This window comes from Drosophila sulfurigaster, chromosome 3, assembly GCF_023558435.1.
Source record: "Drosophila sulfurigaster albostrigata strain 15112-1811.04 chromosome 3, ASM2355843v2, whole genome shotgun sequence".
In the NCBI taxonomy this organism is placed as follows: domain Eukaryota; kingdom Metazoa; phylum Arthropoda; class Insecta; order Diptera; family Drosophilidae; genus Drosophila; species Drosophila sulfurigaster.
In genome coordinates, this window is record NC_084883.1 from 23,745,363 (window position 1) to 23,773,268 (window position 27,906).

The 27,906-nt window shown below is 42.2% G+C and overlaps 5 protein-coding genes across 18 annotated transcripts; 2 read left to right on the forward strand and 3 right to left on the reverse strand.

The window, feature by feature from the left end:
• Window positions 1-390: 390 nt before the first annotated feature.
• Window positions 391-6,530, reverse strand: LOC133841201 (protein wech). Its single transcript, XM_062273543.1, has 5 exons — window positions 5,869-6,530; window positions 3,351-3,741; window positions 1,396-3,286; window positions 1,175-1,327; window positions 391-1,107 (listed from the first exon to the last, which is right to left on the reverse strand). Exons 2-5 carry the CDS (start codon window positions 3,656-3,658, stop codon window positions 937-939), a joined length of 2,523 nt encoding a protein of 840 aa, XP_062129527.1. The 5' UTR covers window positions 3,659-3,741; window positions 5,869-6,530; the 3' UTR covers window positions 391-936.
• A 1,680-nt stretch (window positions 6,531-8,210) lies between these two features.
• On the reverse strand, window positions 8,211-10,898 carry LOC133842507 (uncharacterized). The gene is made up of 2 exons (XM_062275618.1): window positions 9,976-10,898; window positions 8,211-9,353 (listed from the first exon to the last, which is right to left on the reverse strand). The coding sequence occupies exons 1-2, from the start codon at window positions 10,214-10,216 to the stop codon at window positions 8,452-8,454; spliced, it is 1,143 nt and encodes a 380-aa protein (XP_062131602.1). The 5' UTR covers window positions 10,217-10,898; the 3' UTR covers window positions 8,211-8,451.
• Window positions 10,899-12,211: 1,313 nt separating this feature from the next.
• LOC133846251 (mesoderm induction early response protein 1) lies at window positions 12,212-14,591 on the reverse strand. The gene is made up of 3 exons (XM_062281084.1): window positions 13,761-14,591; window positions 13,080-13,687; window positions 12,212-12,978 (listed from the first exon to the last, which is right to left on the reverse strand). The coding sequence occupies exons 1-3, from the start codon at window positions 14,470-14,472 to the stop codon at window positions 12,508-12,510; spliced, it is 1,791 nt and encodes a 596-aa protein (XP_062137068.1). The 5' UTR covers window positions 14,473-14,591; the 3' UTR covers window positions 12,212-12,507.
• Window positions 14,592-15,108: 517 nt separating this feature from the next.
• Window positions 15,109-27,706, forward strand: LOC133846247 (lysophospholipid acyltransferase 6). 3 transcript variants are annotated; one of them, XM_062281078.1, is made up of 8 exons: window positions 15,109-15,815; window positions 24,799-25,022; window positions 25,092-25,260; window positions 25,335-25,505; window positions 25,879-26,226; window positions 26,285-26,617; window positions 26,687-26,954; window positions 27,053-27,265. In XM_062281078.1, exons 1-8 carry the CDS (start codon window positions 15,717-15,719, stop codon window positions 27,127-27,129), a joined length of 1,689 nt encoding a protein of 562 aa, XP_062137062.1. In that variant the 5' UTR covers window positions 15,109-15,716; the 3' UTR covers window positions 27,130-27,265. The 3 variants fall into 3 exon arrangements, with proteins under 3 accessions (XP_062137062.1, XP_062137063.1, XP_062137061.1); XM_062281079.1 differs by having other exon boundaries at window positions 26,687-26,939; XM_062281077.1 differs by having other exon boundaries at window positions 15,113-15,815; window positions 26,687-27,706.
• Window positions 21,159-23,211, forward strand: LOC133846256 (proteoglycan 4-like). 12 transcript variants are annotated; one of them, XM_062281095.1, is made up of 3 exons: window positions 21,159-21,588; window positions 21,652-22,574; window positions 22,605-23,211. In XM_062281095.1, the coding sequence occupies exons 1-3, from the start codon at window positions 21,579-21,581 to the stop codon at window positions 23,115-23,117; spliced, it is 1,446 nt and encodes a 481-aa protein (XP_062137079.1). In that variant the 5' UTR covers window positions 21,159-21,578; the 3' UTR covers window positions 23,118-23,211. The 12 variants fall into 12 exon arrangements, with proteins under 12 accessions (XP_062137079.1, XP_062137088.1, XP_062137085.1 ...); XM_062281104.1 differs by having other exon boundaries at window positions 21,161-21,588; window positions 21,652-22,508; window positions 22,578-23,211; XM_062281101.1 differs by having other exon boundaries at window positions 21,166-21,588; window positions 21,652-22,621; window positions 22,682-23,211.
• Window positions 27,707-27,906: the final 200 nt, after the last annotated feature.

Below are 27,906 nucleotides of genomic sequence, written 5' to 3' on the forward strand. Positions count from 1 at the left end.
ACTTTGACATTACCACAATTAAAATTGGAAAATATATATATCTATATACGTATATGTAACTATAGTTAAAAAAAAATAAACTCTAATTGAGTAACTCGTCAAAAATGGAAAACGAATCCAAAACAATCCAACAAATATACAAAAGGAAGAAAGTACAAATAAAACAAAACTTAGTGGTTCTCCTCTGTCTCTCTATATATCGTTTTTTTTTTCTAGTAGCTCTCCTACCACTTTCAACTTTTAGCTAGCAAACTGCTCTCAGTCTAACTAACAGGTAATAATATTTTCATCTAGTACATACTTTGTGTGTGTGTGTGTGTGTTTGTGTCTGTTTTGTTTCCTTCCCTTTTTTCTTTTTTCGTTTTCTTGTATATAAAGTGTTTTGCTTTGTTTTGTTTTTTCTCTAGTTTTTCCTCATTTCCTTTTCTCGTTTTTTTCTAGGATCTCTAGCCTAAAAATCTACTGAACGCGTTGTCTGTTGTTGGTATTTTTCTTTTTTTTTTGTTAAGTTCTCTAGTTGGTTGGTTGGTTGCTTGTTGCATCTTGTATATTCGCTAAATACATGTATATCTATGCATCTATATACATATCGTATGTATGTATAATTTATGTAAATTACCAAATCGTAACCGTGTTTAATAACTCTTAAGCATTATCGAGGTAATCGTTGTAGCACTTATGCTAAAAATTTTCACTAATTTTAATGCCGTATTTTGTTTTTTGTTTTTTTTTTGTTTCTTTTGCTTTTGTTTTGTTTTGTTTCGTTTCTGTTTTTGTTTTTTGTTTTGGATTCATTTTTTTATGCTAAACATTTTAGCGCTTGTAAATGGTCTAAAAAAACGTCGTCGTCATCGTCATCGTCATCTTCGTCGTCTGTCTCTTTGATCTGGCCTTTTGTGTTTTGTTTTTTGTGTGTGTTTTGCTTTATAAACTAATTTAGAATACATGCACAAACCGCTTATAAGGGTTAGACCCTTCTTTGGAGTCCGGCGACAGCTCTATGAGGAATACGATGCGTCCATCCGGCATCAATGCCACATCGCAAGTGCGATCCTTTTCATCCAACGTTGGCGGCATTAGCGGATTGATGGATGGACGTACTTCGATCTGCAAATCAAATCAAATTTGAGTTAGCTATTTAAGAGAGAGAGTTTAGAAACTGTTGAGCACTTACATCCCACATAAAGTCGAGATTCTGATTAAAGACGAGTATGCGTTGATTCTTTGAATCGGCGACTATAATGCGGCCCTCGTCATCGCAGCACAGACCCGAGGGGCGATTGAACTCATGGAAACCAGATCCCTCATGGCCCTTGACAGACAGAATCTGCAACGAATAAAGCAAACATAAATTAGTTGAAAGTATTCTAGAGCAAAACAAAAAATCAAACTTACATCATTGATATCGGGATCAATCAGATACAAACAGTGGTTGTCAAAGTCGGATACAATGATGTTGCCCGTCGGTGTATAGCAGACGCCTCGTGGCGATGCAATGCCCTTTGTCTGGCCATGGTTGTCGAACACAATCTGGCGTATGAAGCGTCCCTCGGAATCGAATTGCTGTATGCGATGATTGCGCGAATCGGTGACGACAATCTGACGACGCGAATTGACAGCCACATCCCAGGGATACTGGAACTGTCCATACTCCTTGCCATAGCTGCCGAATTTGAGAAGAAAGACGCCGCTGGCTGTGAAGATCTGCACACGATGATTATCCTTGTCCACGACAATGATGCGATTATCGACATCAACGCAAATGCCAGCGGGCAAATCGAACTCGCCATTGCCGACACCCTTGCGACCGAATTTGAACTTGAGCGAACCATCCGGATTGAAGACCTGAACACGATTGTTGCGTCTATCGGAGACGAGCACATGTCCCATCTTATCGACGCACAGGCCCCAGGGACGGCTCACCTGGCCATCCTCGTGACCCTCGGTGGCAAACGACAGCGACAGCGAATTGGAATTGCGCACCTTGACCAGATCCATGCAACCGGGAATCGCTTGAGTGGTGCGTGGCGCACTGAAGTGCAAACCCGGTGAGCTACGCAATCCGTTCAGCTCCCAGTCGAGTGCAGCACTCGACATGCCACAGGCGCTGCCACCACGCGGCTGCATGATGGGCGATGGGATGCGGAAGCTGTTGTCGCGCAGCAGCGGACGTCGCACTGTTGTGGAGGCGACCGTTAAGGGTCCCGTGCTGGCCATGCTGGGCATGGTGAAGCCCATGTCGATGGCGGTGGCTGCTGTGGGTGCGGTGACCACATTGTTGGCCACAATGCCATTGCTGCTGGACACAATTGGCATGTTCTTGTCATCGACCAAAATCACGCCGCCTTGATTGCGAATATCCTGCAGCAGACTGTAGTCGGGTGGCGCAAAGGCAAAGACCTCCTGCTTGGGCTGCAGATCCTTGTAGATGCCCGCAAACTGTTCCATCTGTCGCTGGCCATTTGTCAGTTTCATGGCAATCTCAATTTGATCCATGCTACAGGCATTGTCCGCCACCTTGCTGAGCATATCCGAGGTCTCCGAGAGACCAGCTAGTGCAGACTTCAAGCCGGCCATTTGATCGTGCAGTATGGCAAGTCGACGCTGACGCAGCTTCTCCACGAAGTCGAGCAGAAAACGTTCGCGATCCTCGATGGCAATGATGAACTGTCGGAAGGCCTTGCGTATGTTGTCGCTGAGCTCGCTGCAGTTGCGCTCGATGAGCCGAATGAAGGCCAAAGCCTTGTCAATGCTGCTCTTGATGCAACGTGTGCCCACCTGACTACTCTCGATGGCACCCTCAAGCTTCTCCTTGGAGCCAACCATGAAGTTCTGTATGGACGCATAGCTGTGCTCCTTGTGTTCGTGCAGTGTGCAGAATTGGCAGACGAGTTTGCGGCAATAGTCGCAGACGTAGCGCAGCATCTCGTTGTGTATGTCACAGATGAAATTGCTGCTCGGTGGCGTGTGTGCGTTGGCCGAGCTGCCGCCGGTGGGTGAGGCGCCAATGGGCGTGGGCAGTGAGACAATTGAATGGTTCGAGGATAGCGGACTGTTGCGATGCTCGCGCAGGCAATCGTTGCACATGAACTCGTTGCATTCGAGGCAACGTATCGAGGCGCTAACCTCACACCAGCCGCAGCTGATGCTCGAGTTGTTTGACGATTCCGGTGACATTTTGGGATTGCGCGATGAGCCGCTGCCAATGGGGCCAATGCTAAAATCGCCATGTGTATCCAAACCGCCCAGGAAATTGTTGATAAAGAAATCAGTGCGTGGCGGCGAGCTGTGGAAAATGCATTCAAAATTATAGTGATGCACTTGTCGTCTTCACAAATCATACAACTTACCCATTATTTTGGCCCACATTGGGCATTAGACCGACATTGAGATCCCAGGAGGGAAACGACTCGAGGATGCCGGCGAGGAGGCGTTCGGATGAGTTGCTGGCATTGCTGCTGATGCTGCCACTGCCGCTGCCACCGCCGCTGCCGCCACCATTGATGACGCCAACGTTGACGCTGCCATTGGCACCGACACCGACTCCGACACCGACCACATTGGATGCAGCATTCACTGCTGCAACATTGGAGGCGCTGGGCGCATTGCTGCTGGCCATTTGTTGCGGAACCGAATTGTTTGACAAGAGTTCCATCATAAGAAGATTGTTGAGATCACGTTTGTTGCAGCAACTTCGTTTGCGGCGTTGTTGCCTTTGGCAGTCAATGAGACACTTTCAAGCTGCAAAATGCGTTAACGATAATTTCACTTCAGTTCAATTGATGACTCAATGTAATGATGACAAAATTTAAAGACACTAGGATTGCTCTTTGGGGGCACGTTCGACGTTATTATTATTATTATTATTATGCGTATTTCTAACTGCGTTTGGAACGCGTCAAATTGCAGTCGGATATGTGTTGACTTGAGGGGGGGAACGGAACGTGCGCGATTTTTCTTTTCTTTTTTCGTTTTTTCGTTGTTTGTTTGACGACGAAGTTGACAGATGCCGAGTGAGAAGCTAACTAAATTGCCCAGACTCACTGCTGTGCATTAAGTAGTCCAAATTGCTCATGGCGTCGTCTCAAAGTGCAGCAAAAGGACTCGAGTGCGTGTGTGTGTGTGTGTGTATTTGAGTGTATGAGTGCAGCTGCATGCAACTTAGGTAGGCAAAGAAAATGGCTTTGGGAAATTCGACGATGCGCCATTGTTATTACTAAGATCCCTTAAGCAAAAAAGCAAGCGACCCGAATTTGAATCCGGATACCTAGCAGATGTCTTGGCAGGTCAGAATTTTCTATTCTATATTTCTATTTCTATCTCCTTCTCCCTCCTTCTTATTTGTAATTCTTTTGTTGGAATAACCTCGCAAGAAATCTTGGAATTTGGCACGCCAGAGCCGAGGATTTAAATTTATGACAGTGTTTTTCTTGCCATTGTTGCCACAATTCCGTTTAGTTTTCTAAAGAAAATGGCGGCGTTTTGGGCGCGCAATTTATCGATAAATATTATTCGGAAACGTCGTAGTATTCGTATTACACCTAAAATCCGTCTCTTTGGCGGCTGTACCTTTCTGCTTTCTGCTTTCTTCTTTCTATTTTGAGGGAGCGACGAGTGTGACCCACAAAAGTGAAATGCGTATTTTCGAAAATTCACTATTTATAGGACATAGCTAGATAACACGTTCAAAACCACCCCCATAATGTCCCCAACCGCTCGATGCGTCAAGTTCTAGCTGTTTCCGTGTAACGAAAAAAAAAAAAAACTGGTTGTTGTTTGGTTGCCATCTTCAAGATGGAGCACGACATACGCCCAAAACGCCCGACCGACTTTCATCCCCTCTCACAACAATAACAACAACAACAAGGATAACAATGACTACGTCGACAGCAACAACAATAACAACAAAAGGCAGACAGTAGATTTCAAAAAACGCTCGTCTACACTCAAAGAAAAAGGTTAGAAACTTGTTTTTGTCATTTTTCTCTTTTGACTTTTGAATAGAATAGAAATTACAAACTAATTATAACTAAAATTATGCTTTGTATACTATTTGTGTTTTAGTGTTTTTTTGTTATGGGGTAGTCTAGATAATCATCTGCTAATTGTAATCCAATTTTCAAAACGTAAATAATGCTTTTAAGGGAAGTTTCTAAGCATATCATTCTTGCGTATCTCTTTGACTCTCTTGCTCAGCCGGCAGCAGAAAATACACATGTACGTGTGTACACACACACAGACACACATCATGCAACGCCCCACCAAGGATGATGCACTTCTCGAATCTAGATTTTGGGCCGTGTAGACACCGAGCAAGCGAACGAGCAGAGAAACTACCCTTGTCACCCTTGAACATTTCCATTGAAACAGTCTGTCTCAAAACATGAACAACAACAACAACAAAACACGTACCAAGAAGTTAAAGTCCTTTTTGCATTTGTATACACACTCACACACACACACACACACACACAGATTGTGAAAGTGTCCGCGTGTGTGTATGTGTGTGTGTGGAGTACGTGCAAAGCAACAACGCAAAAGCGGCAAGGGATGAGGGTTGTATTTATACAAGTTTCTATGTGGGGTATCGTTGTCAATGTGTACGTGCGTGAGCGTATCCGTGTCTGTGCGTGTGTGAGTGTATACGATATGCGATACATACAAACAGGCGCATCAACGGTACAATGAAATCTCGATATAATTGCAAAATCTCGCCATTTGTCGCACAATCAATAATATTGTTGTTAAACTTGGGTTAATCAGAGTGTTTTAATTTTCTTTTTTTTCTTTTTTTTTTGGTTAATGAATTGCCTGTTGACGACGTCGTTGATGATGATTACATACAGAGAGATGATGATGATTACACACCTTTTTTAGCAGCCTCATGCAAGCCGCTCGCAACTGCACACTTTCAATGAAATGATGTTTAAAGTGGCGTTGCCTTTTGCTGAAAATATCGTTGTCGATTCCGTTCTTGCTTGTATTTTACTTTTTTTTTATTGTTTATCTTTTAAAGTTTATATAGTTTCTTGTAAATACACACAATCACACACATACATATTCATTCATGGATTTTACGAATTTAGTTTTAGATGTTTGTTCTTCTCGTATTGTTTGATTATTTTTGTGAATACAAAATTTATTGATTTACGAGTTGAGTTGATGATGATTTTCGTTTTGGCTGTTTTTCTTTATTATTTTTATGTTTTATTTATTTGGTGCGTTTCGAAAATGCGAGATTCTTGTGTTGTGTACCAAGAAGGCAAGACCGAGGAGAGATCTCTTCATGCGTAATTCGTTTGTGGCCCGTTGCGACTCCGACATTCGTGTATTCCTTTTCCCGACTAAAAGATACATTCGACTAAAAACACAACATAATAATCATGCCTCCTCGTTTCTGTAAATGTGTGTGTGAGTGTGTGCGGTATGTTTGTGTATGAGTGTTGCTTCTTGCTCTGTTGTTTTTTGTCGCTGCTGCGCTAGTGTTGTTGTTGTTGCTGTTGTTGTTATTGCTGTTCTTGTTATTGCTGCGCTTGCTCATCATCTATGGTAGCTAAACAAAAAAATAAAATAAAACCAAATGTATCTCACACAGTCAGTTTTTGATTTTGGTGTTTGCGTGCGCGCGCGCTCCAAAATGTTGCTCGTGCTTGTCGCTCTTTCGATTTTTGCCGTGCTTCTTTCCGTTGCTCTCACTGCCGCTCGTTCGCTCACTGTCCCTCTCTTTCACTCTCGCGCTCGCTCGCTCACTCACTCTATCACTCTTTTCTCCCTCCCGTACTTTTGCGTGTATGTGTATGTATTGTTCACATACATGGACACATTTAACATTAATACATGCATACATACGCTTGTATGTGTGCGCTTGTTTTATCTTCTATTTATTTTCACTTATGCGGCGCAAGAAATGCAATCAAAACTCGCCCCATTACCAATAATATTATGCACTTTTCTTTTCGCTTTTTGTTAAAATTATAAACATACTTTTTTTTGATCAATGTTGTTAAAAACTCGGCGGCGTTCGTTCCTCTTCTCCTCTCTATTTCTGACGTGTGCGTGTGTGTGTTGTGATTTGAACAACGGTCATGTTTGCTGGCTGGTGCGGTGCGTTGTTTTGTTTAGTTCTCAAATAATTTTGACCCACTTCTTCTGCGCTTAGTGGCTTGTTTCGTTTCGTTTCGTTTTGGGGGACTAGGGCTCCTTTTGCACTCTCGAAATAATCCAACCTTCACGCACGCATTTAAACATGAAACTGGATGCATGTTCATGCGCCGACAACGCTTCTGCTGCCCCTTTGGCGTGTTGTTTTTTTGTTGTGCACACCCTTCTTAAGCGGCGACCATATGACACTATGTCATGCCCAATGCGAACAAGTCTTCTTAACCTCGAATTCACTTGATGGAATTTAACAAAAACATTTTGTTTAATATAGTTTACTAAAATATAAATATTATTTCTTTATTTATCTATTAATTAATTTCTAGCTTAACATATTTGAAAAATATAATCAGCAATTTTAATTTCAGAAGACCGACTAGTTATACAAAAAAAAAATAATAATAATAATTTATCTTAATTGTAATATGTGAACATTGTTTTTAATATGTATATTTATTATATGTTTGTATTCGAAAGCATTAAAGAAAAACCACTTAAGTTACAAGTACTCTTTTATAATAAGCAACAATGACGCTTCAAATATTTTACACCTCAGTAAAGAGCATTCAACGGTCGCATTGAGAGTGAACTAAACGTGAGCACACAAAGAGAACGAAAGCGAAAGAGCGCAAAAGAGAGCGAGCACATTAACGGCGCATGTGGCGGTGGCGCGAAAATATGGCCGGTGGTGGCGCGCATTTGTTTTTGTTGTTCTGCTTGTTGTTGTTTCTCTGGCCCGTTTGTGGTTGTAGTTGTTGTGTTGTCGCTTGCCAGAAACAACACCCTTAAGGAACTTGTTTTCATCTCGTGCCTTGGCGATTGCACTGACAGAAAAATGTTGTGCTCGCTGGCTTGAAAATTCAATTTAAACGGTCGAGCGATCGTCCGATCCGTCCGTGGCCAATTCGTCTCTGCCCTTGTTGTTGGCCAGGCGAATCATCAACGATACACTATAGTGTATACATGGGCATTGCGGATGAAGAGAAGAGAGAAGAGGGGCAGGTAAGAAGCAGGTGCTTAACATTTAACAGGTAAACGCAAGACAGACATCCTTTTGACAAAACATCATACGTATGTAGCTACGTAGATTTTTCTGTATTTTTGTTACTGCTAGAAAACTGATTACATTTTATGTATGTGGTAATGTAAGTGTATGTGAGTTTGGGAGAGCGAACGTGTGAGAGTGTGTGTGTCTTCTTTTTGTCAGTCATTTCGTTAAGGACTTTAATACTGTAAGCTAAGCTTAAAATGTACCATAAAATTATGTTCAATGTTGAGCCGCCGACTTGGCTGTCAGCCAAATTCCAACTCCTCGATCAGCACATTTTGGAGCTTTTGGCGCACGCGTAGCTTGCGACGCTCGTCGAGACGCTGCAGGAATGGCATCAGACTCAACAGGAACATGCGATCCGCGTCATCGGCCGCGTCAGCGATGCTCGATGCCTCGGTGTTTGTGGCAGCATCCATGCTGATGTACTTGAAAGGCAAATCGGATGTAGGGTGTTGCGATTGCAACTGCAACTGAGGTGGCTTCGTATCGGGTTCACTTTTGAGGCTGCTGTCATTGGATTTGCTTGGCTTGCTTTTGCTTATGGGCAACGCCATTTCCTCGTCATCGTCCAGCACTTCGATAGTAAAGAGACTGGGATCTGGTGTGCAACTGTCGCTATGCTGTTTATGCTGATTGTTGCCATCCTCATCAATCTCTGAGGCAGCATCCTCATCAAAGTCATCGTCGTTCAGTTCTTCGCTATTCACATCACCATTGCTGGCTTCCAGTTTAACACGTTTGCAGCGAGCTGGCTTGCAATCACGATCCTCGAAGAACGAGCTGATGTCCGAGAAACTCGGTTGATGCAACTCTGAGTCGTAGCTGTCGCTCAGCTCACAAATGGGTTCGGTGGCCACCATGGGCTCAAATTTCATGCCCCCATCATGAAGTATCAGATTGTTGTTCTCTGTCCAATGGGAAATTGGCGGTGTTGCACGTTTCTTGTGGTTGTTGCTAACACCACCACCACCACCACCCCGAGTGCGTGCCTGACGCAGGATATTCTCATGCACAGCATGCTCCATAAATCGCATGTCGTTGTAGAAGCGCCATGAGGAGGGCGATTCATTCGACAGATTGTTGCGTATGTACACCTTGCGAAAATTGTCCCGCAGATGTCCCCATTTGACCCGGCAAACGTCAGCTGCACGTCAACGAAAAGGAGAGAAGAGAATGTATGATCATTTCTATGTACATGTGTGTATGAGTGTGTGTCGTTGTGTATGTGTGTATAGTGACTGTGAGCGGCAACAAGAAAAACCGCAATACGTAATGCAAGCACAAACAAATACGGTGATTACTCGTTATGGTGCACACTGCACGCATAAGATCAATTGATCATGTGAGCAATAAATAAGATATAAATACTTCAAGTATATATACTTATATATTTGTAATACTATATCTGATTGAAATGTAAGTATCTACAATATAAATATATATAAAAAAAAGTTATATAAATAAAAGTTATCTTAATTATTATTAAATATATGAATATGTACATATGTATATATATATACATATATTCTACATTTACAGTTTATTGCCGCTCTTGCATAACTATGCAGCGGCACCTGTTCGCCATTTTATTTGTTTGTGCTATTCTTGCAAAAGTTTGTTTGCAGTAACGGCAACATTTCGCCATCTTGTACTCAAATTATCAGTACACAGACAAAAGCTCATTGGTATACGTGTATGTATGTATTGTAGGAATGTGACAATCCGAGTTTTAGAGTTGTTAGCTCGATCTTTCGTTTGTTACTCACCTGGCAAATTAACATCCTTGCCGACGTCAAACCAAATTGGCGTAATATCGCTGCGCTTTTGGCCGCTCGCATTGTTTCGCAACCAGAGCACTGGGCGACGCGAGACGGCCGCAATGAGACGCTTGACTGTCTCAACTGGCAGCTTGGCGGTGTTGGTAAACGTAAAGGAGGCAGGCGGGAGCGGCGGTGAAGCCGTTGATGATGATGACGCATTGTAAGCCAGATCCATGTTGCTACTCATGATGTTCACTTTATTATTGTTGATGTTGGTTGGTGATAGGTCCGACTCGCGCAGCTCAAGCGCTACACCAAGACTAAAACAGAGAGCGGCAAGAGCAACAGCAGAAAAAACAAACTACGGGCACGCCACGCCGACCACGACGAGACGAGACATCGAGACACTGCTTTTGCTTGCTGTACGGGCAACAACGACGACAACCAGTTTACGTGCCTTTTGGCTGCGGCTTCTCACCAAGACCAAGACGAAGGCAAGGCGAAGGCGAAGGCGCAATGGAAATGCTCAAGACTGAGAGTAAGAGAGAGGAGTAGTTGTGTCTGTGTGTATGTGAGCCGACGTGATAGGGCGAGAGAGAAAGAGATCAGAAGGCAGGCAGCACAGGGCTCACAAAAAAAAAAAACAGCAGACAGGCTTCACTTTGCTTTGCTTTGCGTTGTAGTTGATGGTGAAGAACACAACACCGGCCGACGACGCTCTTCAGAAACTGGCAACGACGGCAGCGAGGCGACGACTACTATCCGGATGTTAAGCTTCCGCTGGCGTCGTGGGCTGGCCGAATGTCGCCGCTGTCTCGTGTTCGCTTTACGGTTGTTAACTCGCTTTCTGCGGTTTCGGCCCGTGACGAATCGCAAGTACGCTGCTTTACAGTGGAGCACTATGTCAAGTTTTTAGTGCTGGATTGCTCAAAAGCTACAAATTTAAAACAATTTTCCAATTCATAATGACAAACAGATGACAAAAAGTGGGATGTAATATGAGTTTTTGCTTAAATATATTTATTTGTATACACAACAAGCAAAATGGCCTAATATAATCATATAATATTAATTCACTAGTACCTGTAAAATAGTTATTTAAATTTATTACAAATAAAATGATCCATATAAATTAAATAGTTAAATTCAGCGTAATTGAATATAGTTACAATTTATTTATTTATTTTGTATTACTATAAGGATATGATTAATTACTCATAATCATTCAAATGAGATTCTGAAAAATCACCAACTTGGATCAAATGAAGAATATTCCACTGTAAGAATATTCGTATGAATTCTCTGTATACATAAGTATACGTTGTATTGTCTGTGTTTATTTATGCAATCAAAATCAGCAGGTGTTGCTATTTGTTGTTGGCATCTATATCAAAGGACCTTACGCTTAGAAGAAGGAGCAGAGAGTAGAGTGCACATCAAAGGCCACAACACAAATATGCTGCACTACGCTGAGGATTGTAGCGTGCTCTCTGTTGCGCTTTGTTTATTTTTAACAAAACTGGATTTTCACTACGGTCCGCTGGCTGGACGGACGGACGGCTGGATTGTGGAGCCCATGGAACGTGAACGTAAAATGTTCACGCTACGTCAGTGAAGCTTGCGGAAAAAAAGAGAGAAGAGGCTATACACACATGTGCACGATAGATACACAGGCACGCACACATAGAGAGCATTACGAGCGTAAACACAAAATCCAAGCCCCAAAGCACAAAACTTCATTTTGCACGATCGTCAGTCGGTCGATCGCCGGTTTTGCCATTCGCCTGGCTGCTTCTACTATCTCCAATAAGTGTTCTCTATGCTCGTGTGTACGTGCCTGTGGCTTCGTACGTACACACAGACAGAGGCACACATGCTCACTCTGGCAAAGCTATCTCTGTGTGTTTGCGAAAATGCAAGCAAAGCGAATACGAGAATTGGCTACTTGGAATTTCTTGACAAGGGGAGGAGGTAGTTATTTTATATGTAGCTGGCAACGTTGTGCACATTGCTGAGCTGACATTTGATCCTTGAAATTGAAGGAAGAAACAAGAGGAATAAATGTGATAAACAATCAACTCAACAATTATTCACGTAAAATGCTTTGGTAATAAATCCAGCTTAAATTAAATATCCTCAAAGCAAACCCTTTTTTTTGGCATTACGTTTTTAAATAAGCTTTTTAACGAAGCTTTTGCACCTGCTAAGGACTTCCATTTCGATTAATAGAGCTGCGATTTCATTTCGATAATTGCGAGTTGGTATTTGATGTATTAGAGAATCGACAATTATATTTATGTATTATCTGTATGCTACACATGTAATGAATGTTGGATTTCGTTTTCAACCTAATAGTAATTAATGCAAAATGCCATCCATGATGTCCACAGCTGCCACCATCGTTTGTTGAGTCGAAAGCGCCTGCGCATTTTGGCTCAATTGCTGTGTGTGTTATCGAACCGATTTTATCGATGCCCCTGCCCCACTGGTTGAGAACATTGTATGCATCCCATGACTGTGGCCCCCAATAACAATGATTCAGCTTAAACTATCGATCGTTACATTTTCAGCGTCCTGCTCATTATCCTCGTTGTCCAGAGCAAAGGATGCGCCGCGTTTGCGACTAGTAGCGGATGCGTTTCCTCCTCCACCACCAGGTTGGCTGCCTGTCATAATCGAGTAGTTTTTCGTTGTGGATTTGCGTGAAACTGTTGCTGCAGCCTCTTTGTCCAGTGCGGAGGCTTCGTTGTTGACATTCGCATTGCTATGACCATTACTGCTGCTGCAGCTGCTCGCTTGAGACGAGCAACTGCCATTCCCATTCCCACTGCCATTGCCAACACCTGCTGCGGTTGCAACATTGCTGGTAATGTTGCCATTGCCACCTTCGTTAAGGAAAACATCCATGTGATCGATGGTATCGTTGAGGGCAAAGCTCTGATCGCGACGTTCGCTCTTCTTCCACAGGTAATAGAACTGTACAAGTTCGCGCATGGTTCTTGTGCGCACCTGAAACGATCAGGATACAGGATTTGTTGTAGTTTTGTTTAGAAGTCGCTGTCGCCAGTGCTTGTTGCTGTTTGTGGCGACGACGGCGTCACGGCCTTTACCTGATTCTGCCGGATCTGATAGAAGTCCTTGCCAAACTTATGAATGCCCTCCTCGAATTTCTGGCATTCCTCCTCCGACCAGCTACTCATCGTATCGCTCAGTGGCAGGACATTTAAGCGTTTTCGGCGCAGCGCCTCCTTGAAGTCGTAACCGCATTGCACCAGTAGATGCAACGCTTGCTCATTATCCTTGACCACCGATTCCGAGTCCAAGTTAGCTGTAGTTGGATTCGCTGTTGCAACTGTGGCAGGCGTTGCTATTGCAGCTGCGTCTTCTGTGACAGCTGTAGTGTTCTCTTCGCCCTCGGCCATGTCAGCGACAGCAACAGCAGCCTCATCTGTTGATGATGTGGTTAGTGCACGAGTCTCCTGGATCTTGGCTAGATAATCCTCGACCTCACGCTCCGTGACTTGACTGGGCTCCCAGATGAGCTGATCCTCGTTTTCGTACGGCAATATGTCGCCATACTGTGAAAGTCCTTCAGGAATATCAGCCTGATAGTCGGGCCCAACCATAATGATCTTTCTCGCATCATCCGACTCCGTGTCACTTTCATCCTCTTCCTCCTCCTCCTCGACTTCATCGAAGAGTGTTTGCAGCGGTGTAACTAAAAGCAAAGTTCAAGATTTTGGCTTATTGTAAAATACATTTAAGTACATATGTATATACCATTGACTTACAACTTTTTAGATCTTCCATGGCGTGCAGTGTTTGCTGTGCACTGTTGGGAAAGGTTTCACCCGGATACAAGTCCAACAAATGCGAACGATGCTTTTTACTGACTTCTGGTGGCAAAACACCTGGTGTTTCATGGTGACCAGCGTCAGCATCATTGGATGATTCCGCTGGCAACGTTGTGCAATCGTCTGCAGTCATCGTATCATCATCTGTTTGAACAACAGAGCTGCCAGCCTCTTGGCCAGTTGCAGTAGTTATTGGTTCATTGTAGACCTCGTCAGCGCCTGTTGACGTTGGCACATTAGCAGCCGAGTCTGTTTCCTGATGCTGTCGTTTTGGGGCACGTCGTCGCCTCGAACTGCCGCTGGAACGCTTAAAGCTGCTGGTTGCGACCGGCGAAGTGGTTGGCATACTGCTGTACTTGGCCAGCAGTTCTTCGATGGGCATTTCGCTCTCTTCGCGCAGCGTGGCGATCTCATCTTCGGGATTATGTGCCTCTTGGTCGGCGAGTGCTTCCTCTTCATTTAATGTAGCCTCGTCGTCAAAGTCGTTTACCATCATATCAATAGTTGGCTCAAATGTGGTATCTGCCACCGACGAGGTGGGCGACATTGGTGGAGGCTGCACACTGCTGCTGTCCGAGGTGAAGCTCATTGCTGGCGATTTGCGGCGCTCGCGCTTCGTTGGCGTTATTGTTAATTCGCGTCCCGCCATTGCAAGAGTTGCTGGCTTGTTTGTTTGCCCTCCTCAAATTGTCAACGATTCGGCGTGACCGTACGATGATATTGCGAATATGCTGGTCGCTTCTAAACAGAAAATGTATACAAAATATGCAGTATTCCAGCTTACTGAGCATACACGGTTGCTTTTAAAATTTACTATCGATAAAACTGTGTTACAAACGAGTTGTCAGTCCTTTTTTTAAATACTGCAAAGACTACAAAAAGTATATAGTAAATTGTATATTTCTATTTCTGGCGGTTATTCAATTAATCAGGTTTTTTTTTCAATAATAATTATTGCTATAAGTGTTCCAATATACTAACAAATATTTGTAAGTTTATTTGTTGTAATAAAATATGTGAAGATATTTATAATTCGCTTCTAATAATATTATGTCGTTAGAAAAAAATGTAGCAAAATATGCCAAACGAATATATTTAAAAAATTGTAATAATTTTTTTAAATTTATTTATCTGACCAAACGTTTATTCTTCGGTATATTTAAGTAGAGTGGTATATTCGATAGTTAAAAGTACGGTCACCCTAGACAGCACACATATGTAGGGGCGAACCGCGCCATCAAAATTAATAATAATATTTTGTTACTCTTTTGTATAATTGTCGTAGTTTCACATACGACAGTTTGAGTACTTAGCACACTTTTGCTCAATAATTTAGACTTTCGTGAAACACACACACAGAAGTGGATGTGTATATTTTTCGGCATAACACACAACATTTTTTAATTAAATCGAATCGCAGTCAGTCAGTTTCATTCTCTCTTTCAATCGTGTCGGACGCGAGCAGCGCAAGTACGAATTGTAGCGCAAAGAGAACGGCCATTTTGACGCACGCATTTTGTGCGATTACAAAATACAAAAAAATACATACATAATCCACAAGTAATAAATATACTTCCAAAAATTATTGCACAAAAATTTACAAGTGAAGCAAAACGTGACCCAAATTTGTGGGCGGAAGAAGAAGCCACAGGCGAGACAGCAGCAAAAAAGGTGCTAGACGACGCGTCGTGTCTTTATCTGTGAATTAAGTGCAAGAATTTTCCATTCGCGTTGAGAACGTACGCGCGACGGTGGCGGCGACGGCGTTTCCTTTGTATACAGCAAGGCAGGCAACACGCGCTTTATCATCAACGTTCCCAATTCTTCAGTTCAAATGAAGCAATAACGAGGACAACGCCGAAATCAAAACCGCAAAGCAGCAACTAAGCTAAAATGCTCGAATCACCAACAAATATTGAGAGTAGTGATTGCTATGATGGCAGCCGCATTTTTACCTGGCTGGCCGACATGGTTGGGCTCTCTGTTGATTTGGTAAGTAAAATTGCTGCTTCCCCCTCATTCTGTTCCCCTTCTGTGTTGTGCCCGCATTTGTAATAATCGTGTGTGTGAGTGCAGCATTTATTAATTGTTAAACACTATCAAAAAATATAGCACAGGATTATTTTGCCTTGTGTTATGAACGTGTGTGTCTCTTTGTATGTATGAAATATTTGTGAGTGCTGTCAATATTTCACTGAAGGCTAAACGCCGGCTGCATATGTATTTCGTTTTAAGGTTACATTTCAGCTATTTCTGCCTCCCTCCCTCATTGCAAGCATACTATTGCTTTGTTACTCCCTCCCACTTCAACAAAAACAGGCGCAACACGTCATTGGGCAAAGTTTTCGATTGTAAGGTGTTTCTTTTTGTTTTGCAAGCACGCGCTCATTCATGTTGGATTTAGAAGGCGAGCTTTAATCCGATTGGAATTTATGTAATTTATTCCTATTTGAAGCAGAATTGCAAACAGTTTTAGCGCTTCCAATTAGCCGTTTAACAAAAGCACTTTTTATTGACCGTTTATATTTTTATGGATGTATTCTGCTCTACTTTGTGTACATTTCGCTCTATCTCGCTGTCATTAACCTCTGTTGTTCTGTTGTCGTGTGTGAATGTTTGCATACAAATAAATATACGTACATATATATTTATTACTTGTGCAATCTGGCGGCACACGGAATAAACTGACTTAAATCAGTGTTTTCATATCAGCGAATTAAATTAATACAAGGTTGCTTTTGTCCACAAGCTACCATTATACGTATATTTATGAACTATTTTGATTAGTCAGTCGGCACGTGTATTTAAAACTGATGCATCACTTCATCAAATTGTGTAATTGAACGAGTTGGGTGCGAATTAATCACAGCACTTGTCGCCCGTTCTGCCAATTGAACAAACAGTTGAAACTGCAGTAGATGAGACACGTTTAACCTATTCTCGCGCTCTCTCAAAAACACACACACACATGCACATATTAAACACATGGATAGCATTTCACATTTGCATAAATGAACACGGCATGAGAACAACGAATAAGTACGAGCGAGGTGGCACGCTTTAAGAAGAACGAGAGGTTATTAACGGTGCACGTTAAAAGCACTTGAAACGCATATGCACATGCACTTTATGCTTGTAGTAGTAGTAGTAAGCTCGTCTTGTGGTCCACTTGAACGACATTAAACCCGTATTATTGAAGGGTTGCCTGCTAATCTAATGCAAATGCAAGCTAGTTACCTTTACATAGTGGTTTTTACTTACTTTGTCAATTGTGTATTAAAGTCAGTTGGATGATCTAATCCGCAATGCCGTCAGCGTTGCCGACAAATGTAAATGTGAGAGCAGCACGTCAAAATATTTGTTAATGTGCTTCACACAATACATTCTACACAAACGCATATATAAAGCCGATAAATTTGTGGCCTGATGTTTCACACAGTTGCCTCTTGGGGGAATTCTTCTGTTTTTTTAAATAACGCTTCTGAAAAATTCAAATTCAAAATGTCGCTTTTTGTTTGTAAACAAAAATTAGCAACAGCTGTGCATGAGAGAAAGAGAAAGAGAGACGGGCAGCGTGTGAGTCGATGACTCAGACAGCGGAGTTGAGTCGTCATGGCGAGACATAGCTCACGTTCACAGGGTGTTTCAGGTACTATTTATGGTGACTGCTCTATAATAAAGAGTTAATTGGCTCGCTCAAAGCTTTTTACTGTATTTTCGTATTACGTGTGACACATTTCAATTCGCAAGAAGGTCGCCCACTGTGGTGTGTATATGTTTGTGTGGGTGGTGTGGTGTGATGTCTGTTGGCGTGGTGTGGTGTAATCGAGCAATCGTTGCTACCAGCTTATCATTTAGCACCAAATATTTTATTAGCTTTTTTTTTATTATGTAAATTGTTTCGAAGGCCAAACCCAAGCACGCAAATACACAAAATAAATATTATATATCTACTTATGTACACTCGACACTTTATAAGCATTTTCTGCTTAAGCTACAAAATTGGCCAAAATACAATGTATTATTTCGTACATACATATGTGTGTGTTTTGTCAGTATTAATTAATGAACTGCCGCAAAACAGCTCCCAGCCGGCTAGAAGACAACTGTATATCTCGAATCTCCTCTTTTCGCTTGTTGTTTTCCTTTCATCATCACCCACGTTTTTGGCCCTCTTTCTTTCCGACTGCATGTGGTTTTGTTGAATTTATTATTTTTTGCGCATTTTTGACATTTTTGCTGCTTATGCGCCGCACTCAAATGCCACAACAACAAAGCTAAATGCGCAGCAACAGTTTTTGACTCTGCAAATTCTGTGAACCTGAACTGGTTCATGTGTGCACAGAGCAAAGGCCAAAGTATCAACAGTAATAATAACAAAAAAAAAAGTCTGTAAATCGTAATTGACATGCGTGTCAACCAGTTGCGTCGACTACATTGAGAAGAGCGTAATAGAGAGGGAGGAAGAACGAATGTGTGGAAAGTGAGAGCGCGATAACAATTGTTGCCATTTTCACTTTATCGAGTTGGGGGACAAAATGTATTCATTTACGAACGTTTGTGACCTTGAGTTATTTGATATATTAATGCTAGAATGAGTTGTTGCCAGCAAATTGCGTCAGTTTGCTACCATCAGATAGTCGCACCCTCTCCCTCTCTCTCTCTTTTTTAGCTGACAACCATCAGCTGTTGCTTCCAAATGGCGCCACTTTATTAGTTTTTGTTTTTTTTTGCTTTTTATCATAGATGTGGAAATTGCCGGTTTGTTTCGGTGATTGTTTGCTCAGCTGTTGGCAAGCTCATCTCTCGATCAAATAATATTTAAATGGGGGGTTTAATAACAATCGTAGATCGGTAAGCGATATGTATCCACGTTCTGGTCTGTAGCAATTTAGCCAAGCTTCGGCGCACAGAAGATGTATTTAACGTATTTTTATTGCGCGTACACACAAAAATTTGTTGTTGCTGCTTTTATTGTTTTTATATTTATTTATAGTCATCACGCCACCTTTCTGAATGCGGCTATTTGGCGATTTTGCTTTTTCACATTTGTGTTTGATGTTTGGCAAACTTGAGACGGACAACAACAGAGTATTTAATTAAATGATTTATAGTCTGCTATTTTTTATTGACTGCATGTGCATGCAACAATAGCAACAACATGTAGTGTAAAAGTCATTCACACGTCCGCCAAGTGTTTAATGATTGATCGATGCGTTCTATTGGCAACTGATTGTCTGATAAAATTCTAAAAGTCGCTGCACGCGGCTGAATTTAAGAGCTTTCGACATTGCAAGTGGTTTAAGCTGCCCCAAACAAAAGAAAACAAGTAAGAAAGCTACAGTCGAGTGTACTCGACTGTGAGATACCCGCTACCCAATTTGATTAAAAGCAATATATTTTGCGGTATTATTCTCAAAATATACCGAATATAGTGCAAATATACTAAAAAAAAATACTAAGAATATACCAAATGGTATGTTTGGTATATCGATATAGTACACCATTCAAAATATACCATAGACGGCACAATATACCAGATTGTCAGCCAAAGCAACTAAGACCCCTAGTAAGTAGGCGTTTTTGCCCATACAGAAGTATTTCTTTAATAACTTCCACAATTTTTATCTGATCGCAACCAAATTTTCAGGAATCATAACTACTATAGAAATTATTGTATATACCAAAATTCGCATTTTTACGCTTGCTATTCGATTTTTTTTATTCGCGGGGGCGGAAGTGGGAGTGGCAAAAAATTTGAAACAAACTTGATCTGCGTGCAAACATAACAACTGCTGTCGAAAAAAAATTATAGCTCTATCTCTTATAGTCTCTGAGATCTAGGTGTTCATACGGACGGACGGACAGACACACAGACGGACAGACGGACATGGCTAGATCGTCTCAGCTGTTGACGCTGATCAAGAATATATATACTTTATAGGGTCGGAGATGCCTCCTTCTACCTGTTACATAAATTTCCTGTCGGCACAAAGTTATAATACCCTTCTACCCTATGGGTAGCGGGTATAATCAATGGAAGCGAGAAGGGTAGGCAGAATGAAGAGTGTCTGCAGCAACAAATTGCTGCATGCAGCCAGATTAAATGCATTGTTGTGATGCCACCGTGAAGTAGGGCTTATCTGTGGCATCCAGCTTTATATGTCGTGGATGGGATGAAATTAAGAGGAAGGAGCATAAAGAATATTTGAATTTCAGTCAATTGTATTTCAATGTTATGGCTTAAAGAACTGTTGTCACAATTATATGACGATAACTACGTTGTGTCTGCTTGGCTGAGCTCATTTGCTCAATTTACCCGTTTTACCTTGGGCTCATAAAGAGACCAGTTTCGGGCAAACCAACCGCACAATAGGTGAGGGCTCTACTCTGTTTCTGTCTGTTCGCCCCACCCGACTGAGAAACAAAGGCCTTGGCATTAGCTCAGCAAGTCGTTCGACGACTTCCTTCCGCATACTGTACTTGTAGTCATCATTATGTATGTAACTTGCGGCCCATTTAATGCAATAGTTGCTGACAGTATTGTTTAATATTCTGAAAATACTTGAAACATATTAAATGATGTGCAAGTTGCGCTAGTCCTCGGTATACGATTATATATATTATATATGTATGTAGTCAGAGCAAGAAGAAAAAGTACAATTTTCAAATTTGCTTCGCTTCCAATCTTCTAAGACAAGATTTCCCTTTCATTGGCCGCATAACTGAGAGCTTGGTAAACACGAATGTTGCTTGTGCTCCATGAATTCCACCAGATGCTATCTTGAAAACTGGTTGATCAACATTCGTTGTGTGTGCCTTGCAACAGTAGAAGTGATTACAACATAAAATGAGTTTGGTTGCGAGATTCCGTTGATGGACAGCTTGGCAGATGACATTGTAGCTTCAAGATCGAATGAAAGCAGTGAAAAACGCTTTAGAAACATCATTATGCGAGGTCTCAAACCTTTAACTGTAATTGTTATAATTAACACAATAATGAGCAACAATGCATTAACCTTCGATACTGGAAATTCAAATAACTAAAAGTCCAAAGAGCATCCCGGTGAAAAAACCGTAAATGAATTCTCATTTTTGTAATAGGATTATTGTCTTGATTCGAAGGTATCAGTGCATTTATATTTCGACTGAGGTTCTTATATCTGAAATGCGTCAATCGCAAAATAGCGCTAAAAACACCTCGAACCTAAACTTATCTTTATGACGCACAAATGTGGTCCCCATCAGGCCACGATCGCCTTTGTTTTTGAGACCTGCGACGCACTTATCGACGTGGTTCTTTATGCTTCACTTTGTAAATATAGGAATACAGTGGTGGCTTGTAGAATGAGCATGCTTTGAAGTTACAGTTGTAGGCTCTCAAGAAAATAACAAAATTCTTTGTTGACTTTGTTTTTACTAGTCCTTGAACTTTAAAAAATATACTGCGTTTTGTTTTCAACAATAACAAACATTTCCGAGAACTTGTAAAACATAAGATAAAAATGCAGTGTGTGTGTGGGACCGAGTGCCAATGTACTTTACTTGCATTACACTCATTAATGCTACTTTTTACTCTAATTAACCAAATTACCAAGGGTCTAGTTAACATGAAAACACTTGAGACTGGTTAGATAGTAAGATGGTGTATAAAAGCCCTTGTAGGTTGGTCCAGCTACAATAATTACAAAGCGAAAGCGGTAAAGTAACATAGTGCCCTAGTTAGTTATCCTTTCTACCAAAGCCGTGCTAAACATGACATCTTGTAAGTCTTGCATTTCACATGCTGAAATAGCCAATTGTTTCACAGTTGGGTTTCTCCTTTCAGTTCATATTAAACTTGTAGCCTTTGTGGCTGCAGCAATCACCATTGCATCCTCAAATGCCCAACACAGAGATCTGCGTCCAAGTTGTAACAGTCTAGCCGAAGGCGTACATCTAGTTGATCCTTCCAGATGCGACGGCTATTATGTCTGTACGAGGGGCAGATCCGTTCATTATAGCTGTCGCTTTGGTCAATTCTATGATGAACTCAGCAACTCGTGCAAATTGTCCAATTTGGTTAACTGTTTACATTTTCGTGGCATAGGCTTGCGTGTTACGGCAAGTGTAGAAAACCGTCTACAGGCCACAACAACTCCCTCTAGTACATCCACTACAACTCCTTGCACCCAACCACTGACCACCACCACCTGTGAACCAGAGAAAACAACGACACCTCCCTGTGAACCAGAGAAAACAACGACACCTCCCTGTGAACCAGAGAAACCAACTACCACGACTCCGTGTGAACCAGAGAAACCAACTACTACTACCTGCGAACCAGAGAAACCAACTACCACTCCTTGTGAACCAGAGAAACCAACTACTACTACCTGTGAACCCGAGAAACCAACTACTCCATGTGAACCAGTGACACCATCTACCACCCCTCCTTGTGAACCAGAGAAACCAACTACTACTACCTGCGAACCAGAGAAACCAACTACGACTTCTCCTTGTGAACCAGAGAAACCAACTACTACTCCCTGCGAGCCAGAGAAACCAACTACTACTCCCTGTGAACCAGGGAAACCAACTACTCCATGTGAACCAGTAAAACCAACTACCACTCCATGTGAACCAGAGAAACCAACTACGACTACTCCCTGCGAACCCGAGAAACCAACTACTCCTTGTGAACCAGTGACACCATCTACCACCCCTCCTTGTGAACCAGAGAAACCAACTACGACTACTCCTTGTGAACCAGAGAAACCAACTACTACTCCCTGCGAACCCGAGAAACCAACTACTCCCTGTGAACCAGTGACACCATCTACCACCCCTCCTTGTGAGCCAGAGAAACCAACTACTACTACCTGTGAACCAGAGAAACCAACTACCACCCCTCCTTGTGAACCAGTGACACCATCTACCACTCCTCCTTGTAAACCAGTGGAACTAACCACCCCTCCTTGTGAATCAGTGAAATCAACTACTACCTGTGAACCAGAGAAGACATCGACATCTACCCGTGTACCAGAGATAGAAACTACTCCTCCCTCATTAACACCTCCTTCCAGACGTATTCCCAGACCTCTTGTAACCTTCATGAGCTTTTCTAAGGAAGACTGTCACACCAGGGCAGATGGCACTTTCCTTCAGGACGCAATCCACTGTCGTCAATACTACGAGTGCCAGGGCGGAGTACGTCTGTCACGCAGATGTCCAATTGGCAATTGGTTCGATGTCGAAGCGAGAGAGTGTCGACGAAGTAGGCTTGTGCTCAACTGTCCTGCAAACCGAAATTAATTGGTGATGAATTTTTTAAATAACTTCGGCATTTTTTGATATATATGATATACTACAAATAATTGAATAAAATTTAATATATTATTAAACATTATATTGGGTTTTACTGTAGACCCGTGTCGCTTTGCTCTAAAGCTTCATTGTGGTTTGTGTTTTTGTGCTATCTCCAGGGTTAGGCGCATTCCACTTACTGACCGATAACCCACAAAGTCATTTCAATCGCAATTATTTATTTCGTTTCTTTAAATGTTGATAAGCTATCGTATGATATTTTTGGAAACATGTTCTTTGTTTGAAATGCAAATAAGTCCCCAGTATTGAAATAGAGAATAACTGCTATTAATGCTTGCAGTTACATATTTATCCTATTAGTGAACAGCTTGACATAAAATTAACAGCTGTTTTTAGCTGCATGTTTATAGATTTGTGTCGTTGATGGATGATTGGGTAATGCTCTATTTTCTTTGTTGCTCATTTCACGTTAAGTGGCAGCTGATTACATGGTCTGAGATTGATTACAGCACATTAGCATTTACTTTTGCACTGATTTCAAGTGGGGCAGACAACAACAAACATAATATAATAATATGTGTATATATTTGTGCGAATTAAGATTGAAGTTGCAAGTCTGGTGTCGTTAATTGATAACACTCTCCACTCACATCCGCCCCATGAGGGGTTTTAAGAATAGTAATGCCTTGACAATGAATAATCACTGTGCACCGAGTTATCGGTGCATGATTAGTGATGGTCTGATTTGTCGGGGCCTGTCGTTATCACTATAGCGCTAAATTTGCCTCACCCAGGCGCTATCATGAAAATTATAAACTACTCAAAGAAAAATTAAATGAAACCAAAAGAGTGGGCAATAAGTTCAGGATCCGAAAGTTGACAATTACCATTTTCATTTGTATTTAGATTTATAAATAAGCTCAAAATGTTATTTTCTAAGACGTTCTGCTCTTTAAAAATACAAAAATCAATGAAATTGCGAATGAAATAGAATTTGAATTGAACTCGAAATTAAGCAAGTCCATAAATTAGCAATTAGCAGTGCAATGTCGCCAAGGTGCATGGTACAACATATGTATGCACATTTGTATGTTCTTATGTATGCGCATATTGAAGAAGACAACTGCCCTACGAATTTAGAGATAGTTGTTTGCTTTGACGATGACTGCTCGGGGCAGTTGAAACAAACTGACAGCATTTGCATAGAAAGTCAAGCAACGGCCAAGGTCAGTGCAACTGCAACTGTACATCGATCAGAACGCGTGATTCTGATCTGTGATCACGTTCAAGAGCAATGTACCGACAACAGCTTCGAGTATAAATTTATACAATACGTATACGTAAGTGTATCTGGTAGATGCGCATACGTAAACGTATCTGCTAGATGCTGTATATGGCAAGCGTTGCGGTTGAGAATTACGACTGCTTGGAGGGGAAATCAATTGCTGAACTGAAAACAAGTGCATCCATAATTGATGTGTATGACGAAAATACTATATAAAGAACTGTTATCAACTACGTTGGAATAAGACGCAATTTGAATACTGCTTACTTTTTTACAGATAATTGATTCATATCGTAAATCAATATACTATCATTAAAATTAAGACTAGTTTGTGTTTTCTTTCGTAGTTAATTAATGTCATTTATCATTAATTTTGTGTTGCAGGTCAACTTCTTAATATGCCAAATATCAGCGCTCTTCCTAGCCTCGCTCTTCCGTTCGTTTCTCCATCCATCCAAGGTGTCCTGCGAGGTGCGTCACGCATTTGGATTGTCATTGGGACTGACCTTTGGCTACTTTTGCTTTGGCCAACAGGCAATTCACATCGCTGGACTTCCCTTAATATGCTACATTGTCATACGCACACAAGATCCACGCATTGTCCAGAGGTAAGAGACCCTTCGAAATTTGTCGCTTTCTTGTCGACTTTTAAACTGATGTAAAATATATTTCCACAGGAGCGTCATGCTGGTGGCCATGGGCTATTTGCTGTGCGTGCATCTGATGCGTCAGTTCTATGATTACGGCTCCTATGCTTTGGACATCACGGGACCACTGATGATCATCACACAGAAGGTGACCAGTCTGGCGTTCAGCATACACGATGGCTTTGTGCGCAAGGATGAGGTGAGAGCTGCACACGCATTCTGATGACACTCTCGTCAATTAATTGCTAATGATTCAATTATTGCATTGATCAGGACATGACAAAGGCGCAACAGTACCATGCCATTAGGAAAATGCCGTCGGCACTGGAATACTTCTCGTATGTATGGCATTTCCAAAGCCTGATGGCCGGCCCCTTGGTGTTCTACAAGGATTACATTGAATTTGTCGAGGGCTACAATCTATTGAAACGTCCAGCATCAAACGTAAGTGGAGCTCACACACAGGCATGTGCCGACAGCTTGAGGGGCAGGTGATTATGTGGTCGCCTGCATAATAGAACTGCAGTGATTTCATTATCTCTGCTGCTGCCTGGCTGAATGGGTTGGTCTGACAGCTTGAAATGCGGCCACACAACAACAGAAAGAGGGGGGCGAACAGGCCAATAAGGGTTGACCTTACTATTCCTCCACTGTCTGGCATTTGGCTTCAGCTTTTTTGTTGTCTGGCATCTGCCATCTGCTGCTGCTGTTTGTCAGTCAGTCTGTCTGTGAGTCTGTCGGCCTGACTCATCAATTTTCATTTGCAGTTGCAGCATTTACAATGATTTTCGATTTCATTTCATTTTTGGTTTTGCAGGCCAGCTTGGACAATGGCAAATCGGAATTGGTGGTGGAGCCGTCACCTACGAAAACCGTCATACGCAAGGTCCTTGGCAGCTTGGTGTGTGCATTCATCTTCATGAAGTTTGTCAAAATCTATCCCGTAAAGAATATGAAAGATGATGACTTTATCAATGGCACCAGCATACCCTATAAGTTCTGGTATGCCATGATGGCAACCACCTGCATACGCTTTAAGTATTATCACGCCTGGCTGCTGGCCGATGCAATTTGCAACAATTCGGGCTTGGGTTTTACCGGCTACGATAAGGACGGCAATGCCAAATGGGATCTCATATCCAACATTAATGTGCTATCATTTGAGGTAAGTTCTCAAATGTCTTCCAATTTACTATGTCACCTAATCATTATTTCTAATACAGTTTGCGTCCAATATGCGAGACGCGATCAGCAACTGGAATTGCGGCACAAATCGCTGGCTGCGCACACTCGTCTATGAGCGTGTGCCCAAGAAGTATGGCACACTGTTGACGTTCACATTGAGCGCCGTGTGGCATGGCTTCTATCCGGGCTACTACTTGACCTTTGCCACTGGCGCCCTGATGGTTACAGCGGCGCGTACAGCACGTCGCATGTTCCGACACCGCTTCCAGAGCACACAGGTTACGCGCATGTTCTACGACATTCTTACCTGCATCACCACACGCATTGTGATGGGCTACGCTACATTCCCATTTGTTCTGCTTGAATTCATGGTAAGATCACAATTAATTAATGATTTCAACTAAATTACTGATGACATTTTCTTTATGTTTGCATTACAGGGCAGCATCAAATTGTACCTGAGATTTTTTTTGTGCCTTCATCTTATTTCACTAGTGACCATATTTATTCTACCAAAATTCATACGGGGTGAGCCGCGCACACAACGGTCCAGCAGGAGTTCCGCCGGGGCGAATGTGCCGGTTTCCACGCAGAGCGATGGCAATATTACGGCTGCTGTCGATCAACCGCTGGCGGTGGCCGCCAGCACCGATGATCTCAATGCCAATGATGAGAAGGAGGACGGAGTGGAGAGTAAGCATGCTAAACGTAATAATGACACAATGCCACAGCAACAACAACAACAGCAATCGCTACAACACGATCTAAAGCAGAATCAGTCACCAATACTCCAACCACGCCCACAGCTTCTGCAGCAGCAACAAAGTCCGAACGGAATGCAACACCACAACGGTCAACAGATTTGCGCTCGAGACGCGGTTAGTGTGCCGCACGATCAGTGTGAAATGGATCAATTGTCCAGCAAGCTGAAGGAGAAGATTGAAGCGGAAACCAAAAATATTGAGGAATTTATCGATAAGACTGTTACCGAAACTGTTAGCGGCATCGTTGAGTTTAAAAACGATCTGATGCGCGACATTGAGTTTCCCAAACTGAAGCTAGCCGCCGGCTCAGTTAGTAGCGGTGCCGCCAATCTGGTGGACGCTGCTGCCGCCGGTCTACGCAAACGCAACATATCCTCTGCCCACGATAGCAACAGCAACAACACAAACAACACTAGCACCGCCAATACATGCGCCGACCATGCCCCCGAGGAGAACAGTGGTGCGTTCTTGAAGAAGGAAATCGATGCAATCAATGCTGTCGTCCAGCAGGCAAATGTTTTGCCGGCTGTGCTAAGCAATGGTCATGCCAAATAGTAGCTGGTCAATGGATACAAATGCCAGCTGCATTAATCTGGACAATTAACAATTGATGATGAATCGGCTGGGACTGGTCTATTGGGGAGGACAGACATAGGGAGTAGGTGCTGCACACACACACACACACACACACACACACACATAAGACACACGCTGAACAATCGCACACTCTGAAACAAAAACTAAAACACTAAACGCACACAAAATTATGAAGAATTATTATGGATAAACCTAAAATATATATTTTGGTTTCAACAATATTATTTATAAAAGAAATCAAATTGAAAAGAGTTTATAAATTGTTTTTTACAATGCATGTATGTATAATTGATGATATA